The 22,308-nt window shown below is 50.0% G+C and overlaps 1 protein-coding gene across 1 annotated transcript in view; it reads left to right on the top strand.

The window, feature by feature from the left end:
- Window positions 1–22,308, top strand: part of ERCC2 (ERCC excision repair 2, TFIIH core complex helicase subunit) — a 46,823-nt gene that overhangs the window by 7,044 nt on the left and 17,471 nt on the right. Inside the window, exons 6-13 of the mRNA XM_068249271.1 lie at window positions 1,244–1,360; window positions 3,763–3,879; window positions 3,965–4,088; window positions 5,296–5,392; window positions 7,508–7,641; window positions 12,207–12,375; window positions 18,435–18,553; window positions 18,886–18,955. Coding sequence (XP_068105372.1) covers window positions 1,244–1,360; window positions 3,763–3,879; window positions 3,965–4,088; window positions 5,296–5,392; window positions 7,508–7,641; window positions 12,207–12,375; window positions 18,435–18,553; window positions 18,886–18,955 — 947 coding nt within the window. The remainder of the gene's footprint in view (window positions 1–1,243; window positions 1,361–3,762; window positions 3,880–3,964; window positions 4,089–5,295; window positions 5,393–7,507; window positions 7,642–12,206; window positions 12,376–18,434; window positions 18,554–18,885; window positions 18,956–22,308) is intronic.

The following is a 22,308-nucleotide window of genomic DNA, read 5'->3' as shown; positions in this document are numbered from 1 at the left end:
TGGCTCTTCCTGCTGCTGCTGCTGCACCCTCCTGTGACCCCCTAGAGGTACGTGCACCCTCCTGTGACCCCCTAGAGGTGCGTGCACCCTCCTGTGACCCCCCCCCCCTAGAGGTGCGTGCACCCTCCTGCGACCCCCCCCCCCCCCAGAGGTACGTGCACACGCCTGTGACCCCTAGAGGTACGTGCACACTCCTGTGACCCCCTAGAGGTGCGTGCACCCTCCTGTGACCCCCCCTAGAGGTACGTGCACCCTCCTGTGACCCCCTAGAGGTACGTGCACCCTCCTGTGACCCCCCCTAGAGGTACGTGCACCCTCCTGTGACCCCCAAGAGGTAAGTGCACCCTCCTGTGACCCCCTAGAGGTACGTGCACACTCCTGTGACCCCCTAGAGGTACGTGCACCCTCCTGTGACCCCCTAGAGGTACGTGCACCCTCCTGTGACCGTACGTGCACCCTCCTGTAACCCCCTAGAGGTACGTGCACCCTCCTGTGACCTCCTAGAGGTACGTGCACTCTCCTGTGACCCCCTAGAGGTGTGTGTACTCTCCTGTGACCCCCTAGAGGTGTGTGTACCCTCCTGTGACCCCCTAGAGGTGTGTGTACCCTCCTGTGACCCCCTAGAGGTACGTGCACCCTCCTGGGACCCCCTTGAGGTACGTGCACCCTCCTGGGACCCCCTTGAGGTACGTGCACCCTCCTGGGACCCCCTTGAGGTACGTGCACCCTCCTGTGACCCCCTTGAGGTACGTGCACCCTCCTGTGACCCCCTTGAGGTACGTGCACACTCCTGGGACCCCCTAGAGGGGGTCCTGAGTCTAATCTCTTAGTCTAATAGCAATCAGTGTGTGACGGCTGGGGTGGGAGGGATGGAGGGGCACACTTTGGTGTCTCAGCCATGGGTGCTGGAGGACTGTGTCCCAGCACTGGGTACGTGCACCCTCCTGTGACCCCCTAAATGTGCGTGCACCCTCCTGTGACCCCCTAGAGGTGCCTGTGACCCCCTAGAGGTGCCTGTGACCCCCTAGAGGTGCCTGTATCCCCCTAGAGGTGCCTGTGACCTCCTAGAGGTGAGTGCACCCTTCGCTGACCCCCTGCCTGTGGCCCTCCTAGGAGAAGTTGACCTGTCTTAAGTCAGAAGGGTTCAGTCCTAGGGGTAAGCACATTACTTCCTATCTCTTTTAAATGTCTGGGTTTTGAGGCTGCAGCTCTGAGAGTCCTTATAGCATGTTTCCTCCTACAGGTCAGCGCACTACGTTTTGGCAAAGAGGTGGACGGCCGATGTCACAGTCTCACCGCGTCCTTCGTCCGAACTCAGAGGCAAAGGGACCCCAGCATCCCCTCCTGCTGCTTCTACGAGGTAAGAGATCTCTCCGGAGGGGGTGTCCGGCAGTGTAGTGTGTGTGGTGTGAGATGTCCCTGCAGGGCTTTGCACAGTATCCTAGCATCTCTGGGAAGATTCTTGGTAAAACAAACAAATAGTAAACATTCAGCTGGGTGTGTCTTTGTGCTCTATAAAACATGTCGCCGCTAATGGTAGAAAATTCTTCAATTCAGATAAAGTCAGAAAGAAATATCCAGACACTTATGTGTACAGATAATCCACTAACAGATAGTTTGGCTAACTGACACTTATTATGCATATGTCTGTTTTTTAAAAGGAAAACTGAAGTGAGAGGGATATGGAGGCTGCCATATTTATTTCCTTTTACACAATGCCAGTTGTCCTGCACACACATTACACAGCATTGTGAGATAAATTGGTGAAGAGAGCCCTAGCCAAAAGAACTTAGATTCACATTACAAAATATGAACCAAGCGGGTCCGGTGAGCGGATCGCGTCTCCGCTTCACTGGATCCGGATGGCTCTGTGCACATTGGCAAACGGGTTGTGAAAACTGATCTGATCACCGAAGGATTGGATCGGTTTTCATTCCGTTTGCAGCAAATACATACCTAATGGCAGCAGCTTCCTCTTCTTGCACTGTGATTACACAGCGCGTCATGTGACTAGTCACAATTCAGTAACCTTTCGCACACTCGCATACAAATGTTCAAACAAATGCATTCCCAGATTCACTCATCCAGGCACAACTGTTATCCCTACAGCTAAGTTAAGAGCCGGGGTCTTAGTTCACAGAAGAATGCATTCTTATGCTTAGTCACCTATACTGCGCAGAAGTACCCAGGTAAACATAGGTGTCCTAACTCTAGCCCTGTAACATGCATAGTGCAGCCATGCAAACATTCATTGCAACAAACCTATCAATGGATTAGGAGCACACATCCTGACGTTCTCTCCTGGGACAGATAGTGCATCTTACCAATCGCACAAGGGAGCTAACGTTATGTGTCCATGCGCACCATGCACATACACCAGCATAAGCTGTCTGCATGCTGACAAAAAACACAAACGGGAAGGAGGGAGTGCACTGGATTAAAACTCTGGCCACAAGGGTCCGTAACAAGAAAAACACATAAATCCAGGCACATCGCCTCCAGTTAGGACATTTAAATAAGTAATTCATTTAAGGAAAGGGGGGTGTGGCCAGAAAAATAGCAAAAATCAGTAACCAGAGGCGAAGTGCCTGGATTTATGTGTTTTTTTTTTATGTGACTAGTCACATGAAGACTGAAGCCTCTACCGCCGGCCTTTAGGTATGTATTTAAAGGGAAGGTTCAGGGACTATCCCAAAAAAATGAAAATCCCCATCCACTTACCTGGGGCTTCCTCCAGCCCGTGGCAGGCAGGAGGTGCCCTCGGCGCAGCTCCGCAGGCTCCCGGTGGTCTCCGGTGGCTCGCCCGACCTGGCCAGGCCGGCGGCCAGGTCGGGCTTCTTGTGCGCTCCAAAATGCGCCTCACGGCGGCACGCTGACGTCATCGGACGTCCTCCGGGCTATACTGCGCAGGCTCAGTAGTTCTCCAGAGACCACCGGATAGTCCCTGAACCTTCCCTTTAAGGCCCGGTTACCCTCACTCACCCACCCCCCCGGCTGCTGCACCCTCCTGCCGCTCAGGTTAGCATCCCCCTATCCCCTATGGAACGGTCCGTTTCATGTGAAGAAACGTTCCATTTCCATTGCCCCAATGCAGCAGCATTTTTTGTTCAGTTCCATTCCGCTGGGCAGAACGGTCCGAAAAATTGGGGCCTGCTCCTTTTTTTTTTTGGTCCGGGGAACGGAACGTTCAGAACGTATCCGTATCAACGGACGCACGTGAACGGTCCAATAGGTTAAATTTGGATACGTTCCGTTTATACAGTATACGTTCAGGTTACGTTCCATAAAAAAACCGCTGTTGTGAACCAGGCCTTATAGTATAAGGGGTAGGACAGTAGGTAAAGGAAAGCTGTGTATGAGGTGGTAGAAATGGTGGTCAGTGGCTGAAGTGTCCTGTGTGGGAGAGTATGCTTGCCTGAAGAGGTGAGTTTTAAGATTGTATCTAAAAAAGTGTGGGTGAGTGGCAGATGTGTTGGGGAGGGTGTTCTAGTGGAGGGGAGAGGTTCAAGAGAAGTCTTGTAAGCGGGAGTGGGAAGAGGAGATCAGGGAAGAAGACAGAAGGATATTGTTAGCAGAGCGGAGATTGCGTGTAGGATGGTATCTGGAAATAAGTTGATTTAGATAGGAAAGAGCTAGATTGTGGAGAGCCTTTGTAGGCGAGAGTAAGGATTTTAAATTGAATGCTTTGTGGGGTTCCCTGGAATTTTGCAGCATCTGGGACCTGTTCAGTATTACGGTAGAAACAAATGTCTGTCTTGGTAGGAGTTTGATGCTATTGGCCGAGAGACCCCCCTCGCTGCGGGCGTGTATAACCTGGATGATTTGCGCACGCTGGGACGTCAGAAGGGCTGGTGTCCATATTACCTTGCCCGCCATGCTGTGAGTAGTCGATATACGGGACGATTGTATGGTTTGTGAGTCTGATGGGTGGGGATGACATCTTCGTCTTGTCTCTGTTGTACAGCTTTCGCAGTGTAATGTCATCATCTACAGCTACCACTACCTGCTGGACCCCAAGATCGCCGACCTGGTGTCCCGCGAGCTGGCCAAGAAATCGGTCGTCGTCTTTGATGAAGCTCATAACATTGGTAAGGCCTGCAAGCCCCTCCTGTAGTATCTCTGTGTTGCAGAGTACTCAGCAAGCTCATGGTTAACCAGAACTCGCAGGAGTAAGGGGCTGAAAGAGACCAAAAAGCCTCTTTACTGAAATACACAGCAGGGGTAAATAGGTGCCCAGATAGAATAAAAATAGGTTAAAAACCAATAAAATGTAAATAAATGAGGTGGATTACACGTAATACTCTTGGCTAATACTACTCAGGCACTTGGCCTGAGGAAGTGGGCTTGCAGCCGTGAAACAGGTTGCATGTGCATAATAAGCCTTTTTTGTCGCATACGACTGTCGTTATTAAGGAACAAGCGACACCCATGCTAACCTAGAAATAAAAAACACATATATAAGTAGATAAATACTACTTCTACTTACATAACAGATGTATTGTGCTATCCACTAATGATTCCTGTGAATTTTATAAAGGAAAAGCAGAAAATCCTATTCTAGGCAGTGGCCATCTTGCCAAGCTAATGCTGACATCATATCCTCCCAGACTCTTGTCCCCCCCCCCCCCCCTTCTCTTGCTCATTGTGTATTTATTAGCTGCCCTCCTCCCAGAGTCTTCAGACACTCCCACTGAGGTGTATACTAACAACTGCACTGTCTATTTTTTTATTTACACATCCAATCACTGAGTCACCTCAGCCTTGCTTGCAAACACAAGTAATCAGAGGTTGTTTCTGATAAGCAGCTAGGCAGGGAAATGGAAGAGGAGGAATATATTATAGATAAAAAGAACTCACAGCATTCAACTTTTTGGCACTGTTTGGCACTAGGACCAGTGCAAGTATGTGATAACTACAAACCATAACAGCAGAAAAAGTTTTGCAAGTTTTGAATGCAGGATTAGCATCTTTATCACTTAATACACTTAGACCTGTTGCTGTTGAAATTTGATTTTTATAATGACAATACCGCTTTAAGGTAAGCCACCTTGTTTATTTACATTTTATTGGTTTTTATTTACATTTGATTGGTTTTCAACCTAATTTTATTCTATCTGGACGTCTCTTTACTCCTGTGTGTTTGATACCCACCCACCCCACCCCTTTCGAGAGGGTTCTGGTTAAAGGTTCTGGGGAGCAGAGCGCCCACTGACAGTCCCACTCTGTTATCGTAGCACTCTTATTCTTCTAGACCCCTTCAGCTCTCCACGTGACACGGTCATGATGTCTCCACAGATAACGTCTGCATCGACTCCATGAGCGTCACCATCACGAGGCGGACGCTGGAACGTTCTCAGAACAATATCGAGACCCTGCATAATGCCATCCAGAAGTGAGTCATATTATATAAGGCAAGAGAGAATTCAGAGGGGGAGGGGAAGTATGGTGATGGGTGGATCAAGGGATAGATGGGGAAGGGAGCAGTATTTAGTGGATGACGTTTGAGAGGTAGGAGGAGTTCATTAGACCTGGGCTCATTGGAGGGGGAGAGGAAAGGACAACGGAGATTCATGGGAATGGACTGAAGGGTATTTGGTGAATTGCATCAAGGGAATGGGACATATACGGCAGAGTTCCCCAACCCTGTCCTCAAGGCCCACCAACAGTACATGCTTTGTAGGAAACCACAAGCATGCACAGGTGGAGTAATTAGTGTCTCAGCAGAGCTAATCAACAACCTCTGCGGATTTCCACAAAACATGTACTGTTGTTGGGCCCTGAGGACAGGGTTGGCGCACACTGATATATGGGACATGTATCACACGTAGGATGGGGGGAGGGTGTTGATCTTGGGATTCATAAGCCAAGTGATTTATCAGGCGAATACTAGAAATGCCTCTTCACAGGCAGAGGCAGTACCTCTGGGCCAACTCCGATGGCTTTGAAGGAGGGGAATCTGATTGATCAGGGGATGGGTGTGTATTGGGGAAAAGATGAAGAGGCAGTATATTGAAGAAAGGGAGGATGATAGAGCTAGGGGTGATATATTGGGCTAAGGACATGGGCTATATTAGATGATAGAAATAATTGGTTTGAGTCAAGGATGTTGTATATTAAAGTGAACCAGAGGTGAAAATAAACTGGTGAGATAAACAATTGTATTTATGCTCCTACTCCTCAAAATGACTTACTTTTAGATACCCTTATGGCTTTATTTTATATTTACACATTTACAAATTAGATTGACTGTTTTGTTGCCTCTGCTCAGTGGCAGCCTATTGAGTGTCCCAGAGTTAGAAAAAGGTCAGTAGTTCATGTATTTTATCTCTCCCTTCCCTCAGAGGTTGTATTCTGCCAGGAAAACTTTTATGGATGTAATTTGCTTATCGGTGATGGTTACTATATTCCTGAAAAGCTACCGACAAGACAGAAGCTGTCACTTCCATGCATATAAATAAACTCTTGCAGGCAGCAGAATAAAAGAAGTAAACAGCCTGGTTATTAATGTTTTTTACTGTACATACACATGTTTATCTCATCATCTCCTCGTGTACACTTTAAAGGGGAACTGAAGAGAGAGCTATATGGAGGCTGTCCTGTTTATTTCCTTTTAATCAATACCAGTTGCCTGGCAGCCCTGCTGGTCTATTTCTCTGCTGTAGTATCTGAATAAAACCAGAAACAAGCATGCAGCTAGTCTTGTCAGATCTGACTTTAAAGTCTGAACAACTGAAACACCTGATCTGCTGCATGCTTGTTCAGGGGCTATGGCTAATAGTATTAGAGGCAGAGGATCAGCAGAGCAGCCAGGCAACTGGTATTGCTTAAAAGGAAATAAACATGACAGCCTCCATATACCTCTATCTTCAGTTCCCCTTTAAGGAAGGATGAGGAAGAGAGTATATACTAGTGGAAGGGTGGACAATAAAGCAGAACGAGGATGGAGAGGTAGTATATGGGTGAAGGAAGAAGTATATTCAGGGAGGGAAGAGTGATGGATCGGAGAAAGGATGAGGGAAAGGGTTCTGGGGTGGAGAGGGTGTTAGAGTAGATGGGGGGGGGGGGGGGGTTATACTGGGGTGATATTGCAGAAGGATGATGGGTAAGGGGTGTATAGACGAAAGGATAGAGTGTGGAGGGAGGAGGTGATCTGTACATATAATGGGGGGGGGGAGTAGTTGGTGCAGGGGATGGAGGAGGCATGTTGGGGGGGGGGGGGGGAGAAGGGGTAACATTGAGGGAACACATGGTGGGGGTCTGATCACAGAAAGGATGATGACCGGTTCTGAATGTCGTTTCTTGGATAACAGACAATACATTTTTCAGCTCTAGTTTGGAGGACCTGTTGTGTAGCGAGGAACCCTCCTGATGTGTATGGAGGATTGTCCCTTAACCACGAGGGGCGGGGCATAGTCGGGTGTGTCCCCCAGAGGCACGTCGCCAACCATGCTGACCAGCCAGACCTCCTCAGACGGATGACTGATGTGATTTATCTCTGTGTATTCAGGATTAAGGAGTCTGATGAGCAGAAGCTGAAGCAGGAGTACGCCCGGCTGGTGGAGGGGCTGCGTGAAGCCAACGTCGCCCGAGAGACAGACGTGTACCTGTCCAATCCCGTTTTACCGGATGAGATCCTGAAAGGTGGGGATTGACTGTCGAGATATTGTATGTGTGTGGGTAGTGTAAGGCGTATGTATTAGTACGCCGCCGGCAAGCTGGGCACAGGGTGAGCCGAGTGACAGCTCACCCTGCTGCCGCTCAAATCCCCGGCGGCGTAAAATACTATTCCTCCTCCGAGTCGTAGCATCTCGGAGGCAGGTGTAATTCGGGGTGCAGCAATCGCCGAAGCCTCGAATTACCCATACGAGCCCCATGCAGTATAACGGTACTACTATGGCGGCGGCTGGTTTTGGCGCTGAGCACCGTAACCACCTGCTTCGAGTGTAAGGGTTGGCAGATAAGATCTTACCCAATCAAACAGCGATGTCATCTGTTCTGTTCTGTGTACGGACTATTGGCTACACTCACTCGGGGTGGGGGGAGTAGCAGGGGAGGAAGGAAGGCGGAGCTGTGACCTTGATGGACTAAACTAACTATACATGTATTTTAGGCTTGGAGTCTGATTGGCTCTTGTGGGACACACTCAGTTTGATATTATATTGTCTGATAGATCTGTAATAAATTGAACAAAAACTATTTCAGAGGTGCATGATGCAATAAAACACTTAAAAACAGTTTAAGAAGGAGAGGTAGTGTTGGTCTCCCGAAGAAAAAGGCCAGTAAGACTGGAATTGTTCATCTTATTTAGCACTGTAATGGACAACGCGTTTCTTGAGACTTCTTCCGCTTCATCAGGTCTGGGCAACAACAGTGCCTTTCAGTGAGGGCCAACAAGTGTGAGCGCCTCTGTACCTCACCTGTACTCACCCTGCCTAATAGGGTCAGTAAGGGCAATAACTCCACTGACTTTAATCTAGCAAGTTGTCCGTGTGTGTAAGTTCTCAAACAGCCGATTGAAGTGAATGATCTCTGCGTTTGTACAGACCTGATAAAGTGGGCAAAGAGAAACGCGTTGTCCATTATAATGCTAAGTACAATATAAGTATATTTTATTACAATATAAGTATGTTTTATTAACAGGCACTTCTGGCCCCAGAAACTCCTTTAGAACATACATGTCAAACTCCGCCCCGCTGGCCAAATTTGGCCCTCAGAGCCATTAAATTTGTCCCTCGAGTTGTTCCCCCACTTTGCATTTGGTTAGACCCATTCTAGACCACCAGGAAAGCGGTGAAGCCCTACAACACCAGGGAGGCCATATGTAGGTAGGGGGAAAGCAATAAACACTAGGGAACTGTATAGGGGTGGCTGGGGGTCTCTAGACACCAGGGAACTGTATAGGGGAGGGAGGACCTATAGACACCAGGGAACTTTTATAAGGGAGGAAAGGGGCCAGTAGACATTGAGGTTGGCCCACGACTAGGCCCCAGTGTACAATTCCGGCCCGCGACTAGGTTCCAGTGTACAACTTCGGCCCACCCTGTATTTGAATTTGACACCCCTGCTGTAGAACCATCCAGTTTCTGCACCGCAGTACCTGGAAATCCCACATGGGGTGTGGGTCCTTCCACGCAACCGGGCACACAGATAGATTGCTGTCAGATTCAACTTGACAGGCATCTGACAGAAATCTATCTGATGGTTGAATTTGCTACCAATCTGTAAGTGTATGGCCACCTCAAGTCAGAGAGCTCAGAGAAGCACTTTTGCATAGATAGCAAGTGAAGTTTCCATTTCTTAACTCTTCCTGTACTGGAAACAATATGAGACTTTTACAAAAGGTAAACAGGGCGCTCTACAGTAAGCGGTTAGGATTATACTCAAACATTACATAAACACAATGATACAAAAGGGTGAACTTGAATAAAAGACTATATGTAAATGTCTCTGATGTTAAAATCAGGTATAAGTCCACAGGGTTCTTCCTCCAAACTTATTCAATACATGGGTGACCTCCAACGGTTCCAGAATATTATAGTAATAGTATACGCTCACCAGATTCCACAGCTGCCCTTCTCAGGATCAGCCAAACACGCTTCTGGACAAGCCAGTATTCACTCGATGTCCCAGCTTTTTTCTCCTCAGCAAGCCGTGCGAACATAAGAGACAAAAAAACTCCAATAGTGTAATACTGTATGGTTCAAATCCACTCCGTAACACCAGTGCTCCCAATATCTGACATCAGCACCCTGTGCTCCACCACCAAATAATCAATAAAGCCTCTCACCACATAGCCTGGCTGACCCAGCACAGACCAGCATTGATCGCTTTGCCGCTTGCATCAAGCTTATACTTTCGTTGACAGCCTTCCTAGAACTCAAACAGGGCCATATATAGTGTAAAATCTTCTTTTATTAAAATAGTAAAAACGTAGTGCACTTACAATGTTATAGAATCAATTGCGCATATAAAATCCTTATGAGCTCTTTCAGCGTCCCTCGCTCCTCAGGCCACGCCCAACTAGTTTCGTCCTATGACTCATCAGGGGCTAGGGCCAGATTAGAATCAGCAGGTTTCAAAATGATTGGCAGGATTATAAGAAAAGGGTGGCCTATAAATGGCAGGTAGAAAACAACAAAAGGAAAAGGAAAGAGGAGGAAGCAAAGAAGGTGAGTATGGATAACCATGAGGTTAGTGATGAAGTACAGAACAGTGGGGGAGAAACACCCAGAATTGAACAAGATAGGATGCAGGACATTGGTGAGGGAAATTGGAGGAGAGGGGGCCCAGGTGCAAGATATGGGAGAGGGGGATACGAATCACCCATGAGAAAAAATTTGAGATTTGAAAGGGAGGATCAATGGGTAATCCCAAGGTATAGCAGAGGTAGAGGACAGAGAGGAAATAGGGGACCCTATGGGGAAGGACCCCGGAACCAACCGCCCATGCCAATCCATAGCCCATACAGGAAGAACCCCGCAAGGGGAAGCTGGGAAGAAAGAGAAAGGAGAAATGAAATGTTACCCACTTATAACAGATATGAACCCCTTGAACGGGAAACAGATGAGGTTGTTCACCATCATTTTTTGGGGGACAGAAGGGGGGGGGGGGGGGGCAAGATCACTGGCAGGAAATAGAATATCAAATACGGAACACAAGGGTGGTGGAGCACAGGGTGCTGATGTCAGATATTGGGAGCACTGGTGTTACAGAGTGGATTTGAACCATACAGTATTACACTATTGGAGTTTTTTGTCTCTTATGTTCGCACGGCTTGCTGAGGAGAAAAAAGCTGGGACATCGAGTGAATACTGGCTTGTCCAGAAGCGTGTTTGGCTGATCCTGAGAAGGGCAGCTGTGGAATCTGGTGAGCGTATACTATTACTATAATATTCTGGAACCGTTGGAGGTCACCCATGTATTGAATAAGTTTGGAGGAAGAACCCTGTGGACTTATATCTGATTTTAACATCAGAGACATTTACATATAGTCTTTTATTCAAGTTCACCCTTTTGTATCATTGTGTTTATGTAATGTTTGAGTATAATCCTAACCGCTTACTGTAGAGCGCCCTGTTTACCTTTTGTACTGCTTATAGAGTGATACACACACTTTTTTTCAGGTGCGATCCATGTGTAGCTGTAATAATTTACTAACAGGTTAATTTGAGGAGCGCACATACAGGTTGTGTTTATTAATATGAGACTTTTATTTGCTACTAATGTACATAATTCATCATTATATCAGAAGTTTATTTTCACTTCAGACTCCCTGTAAGGCTGTGTCTGCCATGTGCAGTCATGCAGAATAGCCTGGAGATACTCCTCAATTATATGTGGAGGTATCTAATGCGATTCTGTGCGGGGAAACCATGTACGATCTTATACAATTCTGCTTACATCCCTCAAGTCTGACCCCTTCCTAAAGAAGCCGCCTACGCTTTACATACTAGTTAACATAAATTCTCAGGAAACACTGAGACGAGTCAGCACAAGATCTGAACCTGCTTTGTCCTCTTAAGCGAAAGCTAAAAAACAAACAAATTCAAAGAACATCATCCGTGAACGCCAGGACTGCGTTTACCCCGATATTTGCCAAAAGGCATTTGTGCAAACCAGATATATTTGCGTTCCACAGATCGTTGCTTATCTGGTGCGTAAACTAGACTGTCCTAATCCTACTGGAGTTATTTACTGAGGCAAAAGTCCAAATAGTGAGGTAAATCGCCACGTTGGCCCCCCTCTTAGAGGAAGCATTTCTCCTTCCACTCCATAGTTCATCCGTCCATCAAGTTCAACCCAAAAAAAAAAAACCACCATCCTCAACCTGCACTTATCCCAGTTGATCCAGGGGAAGGTGAAAGGCCTAGGCCATGGGTTACATGAAATCTGGGTCGGGTTTGGGTACCAATTTTGATTTTAATTGGGTTGGGTGCCGGTACCATATTCACCAGAAAGCGGGTTGCAGGTCGGGTGCGGGTAGCAGGGCTGCGGGTCTGAAAAATTAGACCCGCACAAGCCTCTAGTTTGGATATGTGCACATGGTACAGCTTCTGATGGACGGGTGATCAGACTGGAATCTGCATTGTGTGTTCCCAGCATTAAAGTACTAGACTTCAAACTTGAATTTGTTTGGCGAGTATCCTCCTCCTGACCTTCTCTCTGGAGTCTCATTACCGCTAACAGATATTCTGATCATCTTACAGAGGCGGTCCCCGGGTGTATCCGCAACGCTCAGCACTTCTTAGGATTCCTACGGAGACTGGTGGGCTACATCAAATCACGTTTGCGCTCTGGTCATGTGACGCAAGAGGGGCCGGCTGCATTCCTGAGAGATCTCTTTGAAAAAGTGTGCATTGAGCGCAAGCCGATGAGGTGAGTGTGTGACGCATATAACGGTATTGTGGGGGGAGCGATGGGTTCACAGGACAAAGCATGTGCTGTACAGTTACTTTCACATCATTGTTCTATTCACTGCTCTACACATCACAGCAAGGCTTCCCTTACTGCTCTATACAGCACAACAAGTCCCGCTGGAGGTAAGTGGGTCCTGCCCTCTGAGGGCAGGTGGTCTTGCCCTCTGGAGGTAGTTGGCCCTCCCCGCTGGAGGTAGTGGCTCTTGCCTGCTGAGGTTGTGGGTCTTGCACTCTGAAGGTAAATGGGTCTTGCCCTGTGGAAGTTAGTTGGTCATGCCCTCTGGAGGAAGTGGGTCCTGCACACTGGAGGAGGAAGTTGTCTTGGCACATGAAGAAGGTTGTTCCTGCCTTCTGAAGGTAGTGGGTCTTGCCCTCTGGAGGTAGTGGGTCTTGCCCTGTGGAAGTTAGTAGGCTATGCCCTCTGGAGGAAGTGGGTCTTACACTCTGGAGGTAGTGGGTCCTACCCTCTGGAGGAGGTAGTTGTCTTGGCATCTGAAGAAGGTTGTTCCTGCCTTCTGGAGGTAGTAGGTCTTGCCCTCTGGAGGTTAGTGGCTCTGCCCTCTGGAGGAAGTAAGTCCAACCATCTGGAAGAGATAGTTGGTCTTGGCATATGAAGAAGGTTGTTCCTGCCTTCTGGAGGTAGTGGGTCTTGCCCTCTGGAGGTAGTGGGTCTTGCCCTGTGGAAGTTAGTTGGTCATGCTCTCTGGAGGAAGTGGGTCTTACACTCTGGAGGTAGTGGGTCCTGCCCTCTGGAGGAGTTAGTTGGTCTTGGCATCTGAAGGAGGTTGTTCCTGCCTTCTGGGGGTTGTGGGTCTTGCACTCTGCAGGTAATGGGTCATTCTTTATGGAGGTTAGTGGGTCTTGCCCTGTGCAAGTTAGTTGGCCATGCCCTCTGGAGGAGTTAGTTGGTCTTGGCATCTGAGGAAGGTTGTTCCTGCCTTCTGGGGGTTGTGGGTCTTGCCCTGTGGAAGTTAGTTGGCCATGCTCTCTGGAGGTAGTGGGTTCTGCCCTCTGGAGGAGTTAGTTGGTCTTGGCATCTGAAGAAGGTTGTTCTTGCCTTCTGGGGGTTGTGGGTCTTGCCCTGTGGAAGTTAGTTGGCCATGCCCTCTGGAGGTAGTGGGTTCTGCCCTCTGGAGGAGTTAGTTGGTCTTGGCATCTGAAGAAGGTTGTTCTTGCCTTCTGGGGGTTGTGGGTCTTGCCCTGTGGAAGTTAGTTGGCCATGCCCTCTGGAGGTAGTGGGTTCTGCCCTCTGGAGGAGTTAGTTAGTCTTGGCATCTGAAGAAGGTTGTTCCTGCCTTCTGGGGGTTGTGGGTCTTGCCCTGTGGAAGTTAGTTGGCAATGCCCTTTGGAGGTACTGCCCTCTGGAGGAGTTAGTTGGTCTTGGCATCTGAAGAAGGTTGTTCCTGCCTTCTGGGGGTTGTGGGTCTTGCACTCTGCAGGTAATGGGTCATGCTTTATAGAGGTTAGTGGGTCTTGCCCTGTGGAAGTTAGTTGGCCATGCCCTTTGGAGGTAATGGGTCCTGCCCTCTGAAAGAGAAATATATCGGCTATATCTTCTACTTCGGTTTTTTTAGCCAATGCTCATCCAGGGAGGTAATTGATGGCACCCCACCAATGGAGAAATACCCGGACCTAGATAGCCTACAAATTATTAATCTAACGGGGGAAGCTATTCCTCGGTCATACCTGGATCTGCTGTCGAAGGGGTTGGGATTTTGTCCCACTTATAATGCTGACATTTTTGAGACTGTGGTGGACCTGCACCTATTTGGGCGCAGACTCCTACTACAGTCAATGTTTGGGGATACACCCAAACGATTTATACCGACCCTTGATGACGGACCGTGGTCTGACGAGGACTTGCTGGCCCTCCAATCATTACAGGAATTAGCATCAGAAACCTCATCTATGGAGGGGGGTGATACCGGGCTTGCTGCCTTTGGTTCGGGCCCTTGCTATTTTTTGCCTCAACTGGATGATATAGGCCTGCATAATAAGTCCAAAAAGTTCCCTCCCTTTACATTAAGTCCAAATCTTAGAACCTTTATTAATGTGGTTGAAAAAGAACTAATGAGCTTAAAAAATCAAAAAGTGACTACAGATAATTTAAGCATTCAAGAACGTGAGACTTTACAGGAAATAACTAAGAATAACAGTAGGTGGGTTATTAAACCCTCAGACAAGGGGGGCAACGTGGTTGTCATGTCGGTCGAATTGTACAGAAACATGTGCCTTGATATTCTAAGTAGACGTGATTGTTATAGGAGGGTCCCTGCGTCCATGGCCGCCATGTGCCAACAGAAATTGTTTTCAATAATTGATGATGCCGCGGCGAGATCGGTAATTGATGAGAATACGGTGAAGTTTTTAAAAGTGGTTAAACCCATCATACCAACTTTTTATGCCTTGCCCAAGGTTCATAAAAAACTGGATAAACCTCCCGGTCGTCCGATCGTGTCAGGTTGTGGATCCCTGACCGAAAAAGCCAGCATCTATGTGGATCGGTATCCCCAATCACATGTGCAGGCACTTCCGTCTTATATTCGTGATACATCGCACCTTTTGCAGATTTTGGAGGGGCTAAAATTGCCCCCTGATACACTTCTGGTGGCCATGGACGTGGAGGCTCTCTATTCTAGCATCCCTCATGATGCAGGTATTAAGGCTGTAGGAACTTTTCTCAGCGAGCTGGGGATACAGTACACGGCGCACAGTGGTTTTCTCCTGTCCCTGCTTGAGTTTCTACTCACTCACAATATTTTTGTTTTTGAGGGGTCCCATTACCTCCAGGTGCAGGGAGCGGCGATGGGGACTACTTGTGCCCCGTCGTATGCAAACCTGTACCTGGGGGAGTGGGAGCGTGAATTATTTTCTAGTGATGGCCTCTCGATGTACCTGTGCCACATTTTGGTGTGGCACAGGTACATCGATGACATCATCATCTTTTGGACAGGAGGTCAAGATCTTTTAAATCAGTTTGCTGATATCTTGAATGTAAACTCGAGGAATTTGAAGTTCACTATGCAAAGTAGTCCCCATGCAATTCCCTTTCTTGATATTTGGATATCACTAGGGGAGGGAGGTGCTATATCAACAAGCCTATACAGAAAGGAGACAGCCACTAACTCTTTTGAGAGCAGATAGCTTTCACCCCTCCCATACTGTGAGAGGCATACCGGTGGGGCAGTATCTTCGGGTGAGGCGCAACTGCTCAGATGATGCGACTTTTAGGATAGAAGCCAATAAATTGAAGGGTAAATGTAGAGAAAGGGGTTACCCTGAAGGGACTTTGAGGAGGGCATTTAAGAGGGCGGACGCAAGTAACCGTGCGTCCCTTCTTTCGAACAAATATCGGGGGGCACGGGATGGGAGAGATGCTGTGCGTTTCTGTACGAGATACTCAGCTCAACATCAACAAATCAGTCACATAATCAAGAAACATTGGCACATTCTCACCAATGATGCCAAACTTTGTAGATTTGTTCCGGAAAATCCCCATTTTTCGTACCGACGATCACCATCTCTTCGAGATAGTCTGGTCAGTAGTCACTTCAGAAATCCTCTAACGAACTCTAGGCATTGTAAGGTTTTAGGCACATACACATGTGGCGGTTGTACCATGTGTAGGTATATACATGTCGGTCGAGAAGTTAGGCTACCGGATGGTAGGAACTGGACGCTGGCTCATTTTGTAAATTGCAACACCATATTGGTTGTTTACCTGTTGATATGCCCGTGTGGTGCATTCTACATAGGTAAAACCAAACGTGAGCTACGAGCTAGGATCTCGGATCATGTAACTAGTATAAGGAGCAAGAATACGTCCGGTCTCACCCCGGTGGCCAGGCATTTCAAGACCATGCATGCAGGTAATCCTGCCAAGATGAGATTCATTGGCTTGGATCGCATTCATGCATCTGAGCGAGGTGGAGACATGGATAGACTGTTGCTTCAACGTGAGTCTAGATGGATTTTCAACCTTGGGGCAACTTCACCTCCTGGTTTGAATGAAAATACCAGCTATGCCTCCTTTTTGCCAGTCTAATATGGCATTACATCTTTTTTGCCTTATTAACATCCTCCCTGTGGGGCACCCGTTCTGCCTTTGTTTTGGGGTGGGGTGTCCCTTATCGTAGCTATTGCCAGACACTAGGATAGTATAGCAGTAAGCACTTTTATTGTGGATACGTTTAGCATCTGCATTTTGCAGGGATCTCCGACGGATTTCCCTTGTATGTTATAATTTAGGCTGTATATTTTACTTACCATCAACCATCTGAAATATTAATGTTATTGGGATTATTGTATTTATATAACTTGCTGACCCGTTTTGGGCAGTAGATAATAGATTACTGTGGTGATTTGGGGTTGATACCCGTGTGGTGGTGGTCCTTTCTCCTCTGGTCTGGCGTGCCTCCTGGTCCGGCCTCGCCCGTCCCCTCTGGTGGTGCCGCCTGGTGTGGCTGGGGCTTGGTGGACGCTGTGGTGGGGGGTGGCTCGGTGCTGTTGGGTCCCGGCCGCTCCCCGCTGCTGTGTCCGCCCGCCCTGCCCGCCCCGTGTGCGGCGTTCAGACGGGTGGGCGGGGCTGTGGGGGACGCGCCGGCTGGTTGCCATGGCGGCCGGCCGTCGCGTCTGCCCGCCCCGCCCGCTCGCCCGGCATTGGCCGCTGGTGGGGGTGGGCGGGGCCGGCCCATCTGTGACGTCGGGCTGGCGGAAGCTTAAGATCCCCACACGGAGGACTTTGGATGTGACGCATACCTCCAGTGGAAGCCGGAAGTCCGGCGAAACCGGTCGAGGACGCATGTGCTGCGTCTCGGCCTCCATTACCCTCCTGCACAAGGACCCAGCCTCGCCCTGCATGGTCTCCAGCGATACACAGGCATACCAACGCTCTAGCCAGGACGCTACAAGCATTCAGCTGCTGCTCTGTCCGGATTGCACTTGGAAACACGTAAGCTTACCTTGAGGTATCAACTTGCCTGCCATTTGGTTACTGCTGATCTCTCCTTATGGACAAGGAACTGTTTGATTCCACACACAATGGAACTGTGCTTGTGCTAATTGCTTGCATTTGAACTGCTTGCTTCTGAACTTGCTTTATGTGGCTGCTGTTTACCACTGCCTCTTTACAGTGAAGCAAGGCGTCTGTTTCCATAAAAGCTGGAGTTATGCCTATTTGCAATTGAATGCCTGCTTACTAACTCTGTTACAATGTGCTGGGCTGCATCTTAATCCTATCCTACATGGCTAATGTGCTTTCATGCTGACCTGTTGGCAATATGGATCAATTGTACTGAGATGGATGCTCTGTTCCTGGTCATTTGATATACATTATACAGCTGTTTGGAGACTTTATGATTTAAGCGCTTAGATCTCATTCATGTGGAGGGATTAGTGGTCTCTGTGGCTTCATTGATGCATGCATTCCAACCATTTATATCCTTATTGGGGTATAGGTGCTCCTGATTCATCGGTGGGGATATTGTAGGGTCTGGGGGAGTTGGGCTGTGTGGGTGGGTTTCTTTGGGGGTGCGGGGCGGGCACATTTTTAACTGTGTGTTTTAGTATATACATTTTCTATGATTAATAAAGTATCTTTTGATGAAATTATTTTGTGATTTGTGCATAGTCGGGTCATACCTACTTTTTCTTCCATCTCACATTTCTCTGAAAGAGATAGTTGGTCTTGGCATCTGAAGAAGGTTGTTCCTGCCTTCTGGGGGTTGTGGGTCTTGCCCTGTGGAAGTTAGTTGGTCTTGCCCTCTGGAGGAAGTGGGTCTTCTACTCTGGAGGTTAGTGGCTCTGCCCTCCGGAGGAAGTAAGTCCAACCATCTGGAAGAGATAGTTGGTCTTGGCATCTGAAGGAGGTTGTTCCTGCCTTCTGGAGGTTGTGGGTCTTGAGGGATGAGGGTCCATTGTTTCCTTGAGGTGGGACTAGGGTCCGCCCCTCTGGATGTGCCATGTGCCGTATTCTCACATGGTTAGGTTATGGTTTGTCTCCCTCTCTTTCTCTCTCAGGTTCTGTGCAGAGCGTCTGCGATCTCTGACACGCACTCTAGAGATTGCGGACATCACTGACCTGTCACCCCTCACCCTCATCACCAACTTCGCCACCCTCGTCAGCACCTACACAAAAGGTGAGTCGTAGGCAATTACCAATCAGACTTACGTTTAAACAGGTGTGGAGAGGTATGTGTGGAAATATTGTGATGAAGAATGATCGGTATTCACGATATGGGGTGTAACGAGGACAGACGAGCTGACAGGAAGTTCATGTGGCCACTTCCTAATATTTCATGCCTACAGATCCCGCAAGAAGTGTTCCCCTCCTCATACGTTCTTCTTGGTCATAGAATTCACTGATCTGCAGAAATGTTAATTCTCACTGCCTGTTCTCTTCCGTTCTGTTTGTGGGGACTCTTCCTGTGTGTCTCGGGGACAATATGTGACTGTCTCTCTTTGTCTGCAGGGTTTATGATAATTATTGAGCCATTTGAGGACAGAACTCCAACAATCAGCAATCCGGTGTTACACTTCAGGTGATGCTTCTCTCTTTCTCAGAGTCTGGGAGGCTGAGCTGTGCTAACTGGAAATAGGAAACCCTAGTGCCCCCTACTGTCAGTCACTGCCAGTTAATGTACTTCACTTGTACTTTGAGAATAATGTGTGACACATATATCCAGTCCTCTAATTACTGCTGCTCCTCCTCCTGTCCTCTCATGCCTGCTGCTTCTCCTGTCTCCTCATGCCTGCTGCTCCTCCTTATGTCTCCTCATGCCTGCTGCTCCTGCCAGTGTCTGTGCTGCTCCTCCTCCTCTGGTCTCCTCATGCCTGCTGCACCTACCAGTGTATGTGCTGCTCCTCCTCCTCTGGTCTCCTCATGCCTGCTGCACCTACCAGTGTATGTGCTGCTCCTCCTCTCATCTCCTCATGCCTGCTGCTCCTGCCAGTGTCTGTGCTGCTCCTCCTCCTCTCATCTCCTCATGCCTGCTGCACCTGCCAGTGTCTGTGCTGCTTCTCCTTCTCTCATCTCCTCATGCCTGCTGCTCCTGCCAGTGTCTTTGCTGCTCCTCCTCCTCCGGTCCCCTCATGCCTGCTGCTCCTGCCAGTGTCTGTGCTGCTCCTCCTCCTCTGGTCTCCTCATGCCTGCTGCTCCTGCCAGTGTCTTTGCTGCTCCTCCTCCTCCTGTCCCCTCATGCCTGCTGCACCTGCCAGTGTCTGTGCTGCTCCTCCTCTCATCTCCTCATGCCTGCTGCTCCTGCCAGTGTCTTTGCTGCTCCTCCTCATCTCCTCATGCCTGCTGCTCCTGCCAGTGTCTGTGCTGCTCCTTCTCCTCTCATCTCCTCATGTCTGCTGCTCCTGCCAGTGTCTGCGCTGCTCCTCCTCCTCCTGTCCCCTCATGCCTGCTGCTCCTGCCAGTGTCTGCGCTGCTCCTCCTCCTCCTGTCCCCTCATGCCTGCTGCTCCTGCCAGTGTCTGTTCTGCTCCTTCTCCTCTCATCTCCTCATGTCTGCTGCTCCTGCCAGTGTCTGTGCTGCCCCTCCTCCTCCTGTCCCCTCATGCATGCTGCTCCTGCCAGTGTCTGCGCTGCTCCTCCTCCTCCTGTCCCCTCATGCCTGCTGCTCCTGCCAGTGTCTGTGCTGCTCCTCCTCCTGTCCCCTCATGCCTGCTGCTCCTGCCAGTTTCTGTGCTGCTCCTCCTCCTGTCTCCTCATGCCTGCTGCTTATCCTGCCAGTGTCTGTGCTGCTCCTCCTCCTCTGGTCTCCTCATACCTGCGTCTCCTGCCATGTCTGTGCTGCTTCTCCTCCTCTCATCTCCTCATGCCTGCTGCTCCTGCCAGTGTCTGTGCTGCTCCTCCTCTGGTCTCCTCGTGCCTGCTGCTCCTGCCAGTGTCTGTGCTGCTCCTTCTCCTCTCATCTCCTCATGTCTGCTGCTCCTGCCAGTGTCTGTGCTGCCCCTCCTCCTCCTGTCCCCTCATGCCTGCTGCTCCTGCCAGTGTCTGCGCTGCTCCTCCTCCTCCTGTCCCCTCATGCCTGCTGCTCCTGCCAGTGTCTGTGCTGCTCCTTCTCCTCTCATCTCCTCATGTCTGCTGCTCCTGCCAGTGTCTGTGCTGCCCCTCCTCCTCCTGTCCCCTCATGCCTGCTGCTCCTGCCAGTGTCTGTGCTGCTCCTCCTCCTCTGGTCTCCTCATGCCTGCTGCTCCTGCCAGTGTCTTTGCTGCTCCTCCTCCTCCTGTCCCCTCATGCCTGCTGCACCTGCCAGTGTCTGTGCTGCTCCTCCTCCTCTCATCTCCTCATGCCTGCTGCTCCTACCAGTGTCTGTGCTGCTCCTCCTCCTCTGGTCTCCTCATGCCTGCTGCTCCTGCCAGTGTCTGTGCTGCTCCTTCTCCTCTCATCTCCTCATGTCTGCTGCTCCTGCCAGTGTCTGCGCTGCTCCTCCTCCTCCTGTCCCCTCATGCCTGCTGCTCCTGCCAGTGTCTGTTCTGCTCCTTCTCCTCTCATCTCCTCATGTCTGCTGCTCCTGCCAGTGTCTGTGCTGCCCCTCCTCCTCCTGTCCCCTCATGCATGCTGCTCCTGCCAGTGTCTGCGCTGCTCCTCCTCCTCCTGTCCCCTCATGCCTGCTGCTCCTGCCAGTGTCTGTGCTGCTCCTCCTCCTGTCCCCTCATGCCTGCTGCTCCTGCCAGTTTCTGTGCTGCTCCTCCTCCTGTCTCCTCATGCCTGCTGCTTATCCTGCCAGTGTCTGTGCTGCTCCTCCTCCTCTGGTCTCCTCATACCTGCGTCTCCTGCCATGTCTGTGCTGCTTCTCCTCCTCTCATCTCCTCATGCCTGCTGCTCCTGCCAGTGTCTGTGCTGCTCCTCCTCTGGTCTCCTCATGCCTGCTGCTCCTGCCAGTGTCTGTGCTGCTCCTCCTCCTGTCCCCTCATGCCTGCTGCTCCTGCCAGTTTCTGTGCTGCTCCTCCTCCTGTCTCCTCATGCCTGCTGCTTATCCTGCCAGTGTCTGTGCTGCTCCTCCTCCTCTGGTCTCCTCATACCTGCGTCTCCTGCCATGTCTGTGCTGCTTCTCCTCCTCTCATCTCCTCATGCCTGCTGCTCCTGCCAGTGTCTGTGCTGCTCCTCCTCCTGTCTCCTCATGCCTGCTGCTTATCCTGCCAGTGTCTGTGCTGCTCCTCCTCCTCTGGTCTCCTCATACCTGCGTCTCCTGCCATGTCTGTGCGGCTCCTTCTCCTCTCATCTCCTCATGTCTGCTGCTCCTGCCAGTGTCTGTGCTGCTCCTTCTCCTCTCATCTCCTCATGTCTGCTGCTCCTGCCAGTGTCTGTGCTGCCCCTCCTCCTCCTGTCCCCTCATGCCTGCTGCTCCTGCCAGTGTCTGCGCTGCTCCTCCTCCTCCTGTCCCCTCATGCCTGCTGCTCCTGCCAGTGTCTGTTCTGCTCCTTCTCCTCTCATCTCCTCATGTCTGCTGCTCCTGCCAGTGTCTGTGCTGCCCCTCCTCCTCCTGTCCCCTCATGCCTGCTGCTCCTACCAGTGTCTGTGCTGCTCCTCCTCTTCCTGTCCCCTCATGCCTGCTGCTCCTGCCAGTGTCTGTGCTGCTCCTCCTCCTGTCCCCTCATGCCTGCTGCTCCTGCCAGTGTCTGTGCTGCTGCTCCTCCTCTCATCTCCTCATGCCTGCTGCTCCTGCCAGTGTCTGTGCTGCTCCTCCTCCTCTGGTCCCCTCATGCCTGCTGCTCCTGCCAGTGTCTGTGCTGCTCCTCCTCTCATCTCCTCATGCCTGCTGCTCCTGCCAGTGTCTGTGCTGCTCCTCCTCCTCTGGTCTCCTCATGCCTGCTGCTCCTGCCAGTGTCTGTGCTGCTCTTCCTCCTCCTGACCCCTCATGCCTGCGTCTCCTGCCAGTGTCTGT

Source organism: Hyperolius riggenbachi, chromosome 8 (genome assembly GCF_040937935.1).
Source record: "Hyperolius riggenbachi isolate aHypRig1 chromosome 8, aHypRig1.pri, whole genome shotgun sequence".
Lineage (NCBI taxonomy): Eukaryota > Metazoa > Chordata > Amphibia > Anura > Hyperoliidae > Hyperolius > Hyperolius riggenbachi.
This window is presented reverse-complemented; position numbering and strand designations above follow the sequence as displayed.